Source organism: Cynoglossus semilaevis, chromosome 5 (assembly GCF_000523025.1).
Source record: "Cynoglossus semilaevis isolate Cse_v1.0 chromosome 5, Cse_v1.0, whole genome shotgun sequence".
Taxonomy (NCBI): domain Eukaryota; kingdom Metazoa; phylum Chordata; class Actinopteri; order Pleuronectiformes; family Cynoglossidae; genus Cynoglossus; species Cynoglossus semilaevis.
In genome coordinates, this window is record NC_024311.1 from 20,625 (window position 1) to 30,105 (window position 9,481).

General features: G+C 39.6%; 1 protein-coding gene across 1 annotated transcript in view; it reads left to right on the forward strand.

The window, feature by feature from the left end:
• The window catches only part of ano1a (anoctamin 1, calcium activated chloride channel a), a 54,674-nt gene that overhangs the window by 7,437 nt on the left and 37,756 nt on the right, over nucleotides 1-9,481 (forward strand). Inside the window, exons 4-5 of the mRNA XM_008309854.3 lie at nucleotides 3,570-3,668; nucleotides 7,534-7,685. Coding sequence (XP_008308076.1) covers nucleotides 3,570-3,668; nucleotides 7,534-7,685 — 251 coding nt within the window. The remainder of the gene's footprint in view (nucleotides 1-3,569; nucleotides 3,669-7,533; nucleotides 7,686-9,481) is intronic.

Sequence of the window (9,481 nt, forward strand, 5' to 3'; positions counted from 1 at the left end):
GGCTTATCTTGTGTTGGTAAAAAATGTTTTACTGTGTTTCCATGAAAGTATTCTTTTATTCTTTTTTTTTTTTTTTTTTGAAATAATAAACTGTTACTATGGTTTATTATTTTAATCAAATCAAACAAATGGACTTAATTATAATCACAGCAAATGAACCGCATCAACTAAATGAAGTCAACATTATGACACTTGGTGTTTTGACAGTGTTTAGTGTATGTTGTCATTTAGAAAAAGGCACATGGCTCAGATTGGATGGGCTGATACGGTTTCTCTTCGTGGTGATTCTTTGTCCCGTTTGCAATGTTTATTGTTGTTGAAAAATGACATTTTGCTTTTTCCCTAAAGTTCCTGTATTTAATTCAGCTTCCCAATTCTCTCTGCCACTCTGTGTACACTTGCTGTCTTAGGAGTGTCTGCCCCCCCTTTTCTTCTTTCACATAATAGCCTAGTCTTTTCTTGCAAGGGATTGGTTCAAAATATAGTTCCACTCCTGCCTCCATAGATTCTCAGTAGCGCAGGAATGACTTTCGGCTGAAAATGCGGCTCTCCCTGCTTCCCCCGACATTTTCCACATTTTTCTTTTACCAGAAATTGACAACAATTAAATTCTGATAAGTTGCTTTTTTTTATATTTTCCCTCTGATGAAAAATAACATTTGGAGGTAAGTACCAAGTGCTAATGGTGGTGTTGTCAGAACACCCCACCTTGTTTTCACTAATTTGGTATAGCCTAGGTCCAGTGGTTTGCTGAATAATTATTAAGCATCTTATTTTTAGTCAGTCTCCTCTACTATGTCAAATATATCAACAGTGTGGCAGTATTTGTCAAAAATAGATAATGGAAAAAAAGTCAAATTAAAAATTTGCATATAACAGCTCGAATGCAAACTTGACATATCACCTAAAAAAATGGTAAGATCTTTTTTTTTTTTGCACCAGGTTGCTCCGTCCCTTTTGATTATGTTATATAACATATCTCTAGAATTGCGTATTTTTAAAATGGCAGATGCACCCACCTGCTACAATGACAGCATCCCATAGATACACTCAGGCCAGGGTGTTAAGCCTCTATCATCCAAATGCCAAAACGACATCACAGAAGAAGTTGTACATTTTATTGCTCAGGATATAAAGTCCATCTGTGTTGTAGAGAGCCAAAGTTTAAGAACTTGGCAAAGTTTTGGAACCTGGATATACAGTGCCAGCACCCGGGACAGCAATGCATGTGCTATATGGGGGACTAAAAGAGAAAGTTTTAAAGTTAATACAACACAGCAAGGCACTGATGTGGACCACAGATATCTGAAACCAAAGGAAAAGAGAGCGGAGTTACTACAAACGTTCATTTCTAAGCCACTCTACCTAGAAGGCCTGCGTCCCGGAGTCGCCTCTTCACTGTAAATGTTGTTGACCTGTTAAGATGTTTTTGATCAAAATCACTTTTGATTCTAGTGAGTATTACATTACATTGTATAACATTACATTTAGCAGACACTTGTATCCAAAGCGACTAACAAACTAACAATCAAGCTACTAACACAGCAGGTCATAGAGTAAGAAGAAGGTGCATGTTAGATGTAAATGGGTTTGAACAAATGGTTAATGTTTGAACAAACATTACAATGATAGCAATGTTTTGTTTTAAGTAAGATTCAAATAATTTGAATCAAATAGTAAGATTCAAACAATTTGAATAATCAATAAGCTAATAATTTAAGCTAATGTCATTTGCATCAACTATTTAGAAAAATCAGAAATCATTTTGCCTAATAATTTGGAACTTGGCGTATAGCTAGTGTATACCCCTAAGGAGCATCATGTATTACTTTGTTTAACTGGAATCAATATGATTGTAAGTTCAGCCACACTTCCCTGTTTTGTGCACTGGTGCACAGTCATCTTGGAACAGAAAGGGGCCATCCTCAAACTGTTCTCACAAAATAAAGGAGCGTGGAAGTGTCCAAAATGTCTTGGTACGCTAAAGCATTTACAGTTCCCTTCATTGGAATTAAGGGCCAAGCCCAGCTCCTAAAAACAGCAGGAAACCGTAATCACCCTTCCACAAAACGTCACGCTTACAGTCCATCAAATTACCACGTGGCAATGTGATTCGTCAAGTCAAAGGAAAGCATCCCCAAAAGCATCCATTGGTGGCATTGAACTTGTATCATGATGTATCATTTGGATGCAGCAGCTCAACCCCTCTCCGTTAAGCTCGCTACACATATTTTTTGTTCTTGAGCTAATCTGAAAGCCACGTTAAATATTTTGGGTTTGGAAATCTGTAGCGATTGAGACTGCAGAAAGTTGGTGACCTCTGTGTACTATGAGCCTCAGCACCCACTGATGCTGACTTCATCTTTTTACATGGCCTACCACTTTGTAACATTCTTAATCACTTCCACTTTGATATAATAACACCGAGAGGTGACTGTAAAATATTTCACAATGGGACTTGTACAGGTGGTATCACCGTGCAACCCATTCTTTCACAAATGTTTGTAGGCGCAGCATGTCCAGGTGCTTGTTTTTATATATCTGCTGGCATGGAAGTGACTGGAACACCTGTTTCAGTTATCTTGATGGATGAGCGAACACTTTTGGCAATATTGTGTACCTGCAATCACGTGCAGAAACGTGGAATTTATATAACCGTTTCAAGATTTATCACATTAAATCCCCAAACTCAAAAAAGAGGTTATCATTTTTCTAATACACAATTGTTAACTGATACAAAATATAATTCAAAATGGACTATAGCAAAACATTATACACGTAAGTCTTTCAAATACCTTTACATTTACACATATTGGCACATATGAATACAAATGTGCATTTTTAGAAGAGTAATGTGTTGTTTTTCTTAAATATTTGTGGCAGCCATCAGATGTAAGAAAACTCCATTCTGCGCTGCATTAGGCACATCACCCTAATTCAGCACACTCACAAAGGCTTTGCAACTGCAAAAAGGAATTTTTCACCTCTGAAAGATTGTATTCATTTATATTAAAAAAGATCAGAATTCTTTAAATCACACAAACGGATAATCCCACTTTCAATCATTCTTCTGCGGCTTCTGTTCTTCACTTCTTATTTTTACACTTTTTTCCTAGGTACTTTCCAAACCACTTTTGTGTTCGAAAAATTGTTAGGTACTTCTCCCCTTTCTTGATCTGTGCTTGAACTTCTGGATGCGTCGAGACATGCTGTAACATGTCCCCTTGGGACATGCGTAGACATGTCATATTATTTTATATCTGCGTACTATGTTTTAAGCTGAATAAGAAATTCTCCTTTTCTTTCTTTTCTACTAAATACTTATGCCCAGTATGATATACTCAGTTGTGATTTTATAGATACTGTACTCAACCATTATTGACAATTGGCTAAAAGAAGCAAGAATCAAAACTCGTGTAACCTGAAAACATTCAATTTTAAAGAACAACAATTCAAACCTGTGGCGCTTTGGCCCAGCGGCAATGTCTCTGTCCTTGGTGTGGAACTCCAGGCTCCAGGATAAAAAAAGGATGGATGTATGAATAATTCAAACTTTGTTTTCATTTCAGGGTAAAATTCCTGGGATTGGTTTTTTGAAGATTCATGCTACGTGGAACACTTTATGTCGAGAGGCTGAATTTATGAAGCTAAAGATGCCAACAAAAATGGTACGTTGTGTATTTTTTTTAATTTAGCACCATTTGTCAATCAAATACTGATTCATACACAGTGAAGCTAATGTTCAAACGTGTTCTGAAAATATTTTATGAGTGATGAAGCTCGTCAATCATGAGAGTAATGTTAATGGTTTTTGTAAAAAAAAAAAAAAGGTTGGCTAAAAATACAGAGAACATAATGTGCTGAAAGATTGTAAAAGGTGGAGGTGGTGGTGTAAAAGCAAAGCCTACGTATATCAAGCCCTGTCTTAGAATACACAAATGGGCTAGTAACTGTAGATAGCTGTTGGTAACTGTAGATACCACTACCATTGAGGCAGGTCTTTAAATGAATGGAAAAACAGAAATGTTGATATAAGATGTTTACACAGCTTTTTGTAATATAAAAAAAAATTGAGACCAAGATAAGTCTTTTCAAAACTTTTCCTCCGGTAATGTAACCTATAACCTTTACAACTCAATTGAAATGTAGTAAAAAAAAATCTTTTAAGAGAGGGGAAAATAAAAATTAAGAACTGAGATATTGTGGTTACGTATGTCTACACACCCTCTTATAACTGGATTTTGCTTCTTTTCAAAAAAATCCAATCACATTCAAACTCATGTTAAATAGATCAGCCCGTACCTGCATCATTTACAGTGCCTCGATTTAACCCCAAGTGTGAGGTGTTCTAGTAGGCTGTTTTTGAACATTTCTGTAGTCACATCTTACAGCACAAGCCATGGTCCACAGAACGCTTCTACAGCATCAGAGGGATCTCATTGTATATTGTATAAACATGTCAGTTAGGAGAAGGGGACAAAGGAATTTCCATATAAATATGTCATTTAGGAGAAGGGGACAAAGGAATTTCCAAGGCATTAAATATACCATGAAACACAGTAAAGACAGTCATCTTCAACTGGAGAAAATATGGCACAATAGTGACATTACCAAGAACTGGACTCCAAAATTGATGAAAAAAGACAAGAAGAAAAATGCCATCGGCTGGCTGTTTAGTACATGTGATAACAATCTCCTGTCTGCTTCTTGTGTCTGCATTATAGGCTAGGGTGGCAAGATGATGGATCTTATCCCTACATCCACTCCACACAACAGCTCGGCCCATCAACCTGAAACTCATCCGGAAAACACAAGAGTCACAGGAGTCGGGGCATCCAAACATCCAAAGTGACTAGGATGATTCACAAGAGAAATACAATAGACACTGTATTACCAAAAGTATTGGCTCACCTGCCTTGACTCATACTATGAACTGAAGTGCCATCCCATTCCTAACCCAGAGTTCAATATGATGTCGGTCCACCTTTTGCAGCTATTACAGCTTCAACTCTTCTGGGAAGACTGTCCACAAGGTTGAGGAGAGTGTTTATAGGAATTTTTGACCATTCTTCCAAAAGCGCATTGGTGAGGTCACACACTGATGTTGGTGGAGAAGGCCTGGCTCTCAGTCTCCGCTCTATTTCATCCCAGAGGTGTTCTATCAGGTTCAGGTCGGAGTCAAGGCAGGTGAGCCAATACTTTTGGTAATATAGTGTATGTTTAGGCGCAAACACAACACTGCTCATCACCAAAAGAACAACCCATAGTGAAGCGTGGTGGTGGTGGTGGTGGTGGCCTCATGCTATGTGGCTGTTTTTCTTATGCTGGAACTGGGGCCATAGTCAAGGTGGGGAGAATAAACGGCTCTAAATACCAGTCTGTGTTAGCACAAACTCTTTCTGCTTTTGCTATAAAAGCTGACGATGAAGAGGATCTTCATTTTTCAGGATGATATTGACCCTAAGTACACATCCAATTTAACAAAAGAAGGGCTTCACCAGAAGACGATTAAGGTTTTTTTTTTCAGACCTGAATCCGATCAAACATCTGTTGGGAAATCTGAAGAGGGCTGTGCACAGAAAATGTCAGGATGACCCAAAAAATTGAGTGCTGTAACAAATGCAAAGGTGCTGCTACAAAATATAACTTTGATCGTGTGTATATTTATGTTACCAGGTTATAACAAAATCGTTATTCTCATTAGTAATTAGTAAAACTTTTCCCACAAACTCCGTTCACTCCGCAGTTTTAAGAACTTTTTAAAATAAATACTTTTTAAATTGTAAAAATTATAAATGATAAAATGTACAAATTATACAATAACTTAAAAAAATGAATCATATACATACACACACAGACACACACACATATATATATATATACATGAGGGATATAGTGATCCCTCTCTTATGGTTGCGTTCCAAGACCCACTGCGAAAAGGGAAAATCCGCAAAGTAGAGGCGAGGCTGGGCACAGCAGAAGAGCGCACATTATTGGAAAGAAAAATGAAGGCTGGTAACTGTCATCTGTGTCAGCGTCTTTGTTTGGGCTTATTGACAGAAGTCTGAGAAGATGCAGGGCATTTGTGATGCTGGCATTGTTGGACGGTAAATTAGGGCAAACGTTCTCCAAACACAAGCGCACAAACTTTACAGCAACGTAATGTAGTAGAAGTTTAAAATATTACAAAACTCGAGATTGGAATAAAAACTGAGTGAGTGAAGGGAGAAACGCGATATAGAAAGGGAACTCTCTCTCTCTATATATATATATATACACACAGTGTATAGTTTACGGGTATAGGAGGGGAGTAAGGAGTTGTGGTGAGAATAAAGACGGCTACAAGAGTGTGGATGAGAGCAGAAAAGAGATGAGAAAGGCCATAGAGAAGCTGGTATTCAAAACATTAATAACAAGTTTAGAGTGAGGTTCCTAAAAAGCATCAGGCCATCTGTCTGATCCCTCGCTGCAGAGCAGAGCAGATGCTCACTTTCAGCATGTAGCGGTAGATAAGATCGTTAGATAAAACATTAGCCAATTAACAATCTTGCAAAATTAGAGGAAATTGGCACCGATCGATCGTTCGTCTGAACGCTGTCGCTTACTGCTGCAGCTCTCAGAAACTGGAGAAGAGATTTGACCAAAAATTTGCAAAATTCCACCACAAAACAGTCATACAGTACATTCTAGTAAATGCTATTTTGTACACAAGGTCAACAAGTTGGACAAAAGGTGGACAGGCAAAATGATGAAGCAGTGTTGTTACCTGGTGACCTGATTTAAGCCAGAAGTAGCATTAGCTCTATGTTTTGCCAAACGGATAAGACAGTACTTTATTTATCCATGAAAGGAAATGATTCAGTCAACACAGCAGAAAGGTGAAGAGAAGAGTTCATCCATGTTTCTGTGAAACACCAAGTATTACCCAGTATTCCCTCTAATGTTGTGTCAATTCTGTTAACATTTAATATAACAACGGACATGAGGACAAGTCAGGCGCTGCTCAATGGCTCAGCTCTCCCATCTTCTCCTCAGCTCCCAGGGGAAACTTCCGTTTCTCATGGGGCGACTTCCTTAATGTGCCACTGGTGAAATCCAGTATAAATGCACGGTAAATCCCAACTGTGAACCTTTTTTTGTGCTGCACCTCCCTCAGGGCTACTTGGTACAAAACATAGACTGGCCATGAACTACTACTCCCTGATAAAAGAAACATGTTTCTGCTGTTATATCAGAAATTCTTTATTTCATTATTGGATTTTGCGCAACAATGTAACAAATCACGATTAATCACAAGGGAGCAATGTGATTAATCGCAATGAATACTTTTAATCGACATATCTGAAATCAAATTTCGCATTGCCGCGTGCAGCATACAAATACGTCATCAGGCAGTGCTATACGGGGAGGACGGCTTTATTCACATTTGCTGGTCGTATACACCGTACATTGGATTCATACATTACTATTAGTGATCTCCTTTAACTAAGCCTCCTCTACTCAGAATGTAAACATCACCTTTTCTCTCTCCAGGTGTATGAAGTGAAACAAGGCAGTAACGTTGTGGAGAAGATCCGACTGCTGCTTCACAAAGTCACAACTCCACTTCACCCAAAGGTTGATGCCCTTCAGTCACCAACTCTCAAGTCCCTCTCTTATCCATTCTCTAAGGAGAAGCTGCATTTGTGAGTGCTGATCCTTGCTGACCTTTGACCCTTGCACGCATCAATGTGTGGTAACTTACATTAATGCTTACTTAACAAGCTGTGACGAGTACTTAATAGTTATGTTTTAAAGGACATGCAAACCAATTTAACACACATTAGTAATGACACTAATTCAATACTTTCCTAAAAGAAACAGCAAGCCCAAGGAAAACTTTCCTAAAATACAAAATTCTTTTGCATTGTTGTTGTCTTTGACTTTTTGACTTTTGACTTTTGACCTCCTTTTTTTTCCTCATTATTGTAGTAACAGCAACCATCGCCATGTCTTTCTTTACAACAGTCATGATGTGTTTCATGCCGACTTTAGTGGTAGATTTTGATGCTACTTTTTTAATGTCCACTAGAAACAGAAATATCTGTGTCCACGTCATTGACTCGGTCTGATGGCCTTTAGAAAGAAGCTTCTCTTAAGTTTCTTTGAGTGGGTCACCTAAAGGGAAGTAAACTAATTGTCATTGTGGCACAACACACAAAGAAATGTGACCTCAGCTTTGAGCGCTCGGTGAGCAGTGTGGGACGATACCATGCTCAGAGCACGTCAGTGGTAATTTGGGAGCTGGTGGGTTTGAACCTAAAGCCTGAAGCCTTCCGGACCCAAGCCCATTTAACTAACCACTAAGCCGCCACTGCTCTAAACAGTCCTTTGCTGGGGTACAGAATATCCCTGATTATCTTCCTGCCTCTGGTCAAGCAACGCCTGGTGTAAAAGTCATGCAGGTCAGGTGGGAAACACTGACCTGCTGATCCGTTCTGCACACCGACCACGTCAACCCGTGTAAAGCCTTTTTGCCCATGCCCAGTGCAGTTGACATACTAGGCAGTGGTGCTCCCAGAGATCACGGGCCGTATGGCAGCTGTGAAGAAAGCTTCCTGCAGCATTTTACAGATGTTGAACTTCCTCAGCTATCTGAAGTACAGTCGCTGCCTGGCCTTCTTCAACTGTATGGAAATGTGAAAAGTCCATGTCAGGTCCTTGGACAGGTGAACACCAGGGTACATGTAGGTGGTGACATGTAGGGGTTCCATGGATCCCGAGAGGGATGTAGCAGGTCTACGTACAGTGCAGTGTGCAAACACAGTTGGGTCAAGTGTGTAATATGTGGCAAGTAGTTAATTGCTTAAACAGTTAAAGCAGTAATACAATAATACCGTAGATAAATAAAGTGAAATATACAGAATAAATAAAGAAATATACAACATTTCTTTAAGTGCAAGATGGCTGATGGTCGTGCAAGGAGCTGGATGTGCAGGGGGTGTGTGTTTTTGTGTATGAAGGTGGGTGGATGAGTTGTAGTCTGTAAAAGATGGGAAAAAAAGCTGCTTTTTGTAGTGAGAAGTTTTGGTCCAGGAGGACCGCAACCTCCTGCCAGGTGGGGGTGCAAAGGTGTGTGTTGGAGTTGGGGGCTTTAAAACTGAAGCTGGTGATTTGTCTGAGCCCTCTCCAAACAGAAGCAGAATCTTTAGCTGAGAACTGGTGTTGAAGTTTCTCAGACTACTGTCGTTTAGCTTTCCTCACCTCCTTGCTAAACCTGTACTTTGACTCCTTGTACTTCTCTTTGTCCCAACTCCCGAATGCCTCTTCCTTGAGGGGCAGTTGTGGCTTAGTGGTTAAGGAAGCAAACTGGGGCCTGGAAGGCTTCAGGTTCGAGTCCACCAGCTGCCAAGTTACCACTCAGGTGCTCTGAGCATGGCACTGTCCCCACACACTGGCCCCCTCGGGCCCTACACGCGCCATATCTGTCTTTAGGCGCAGG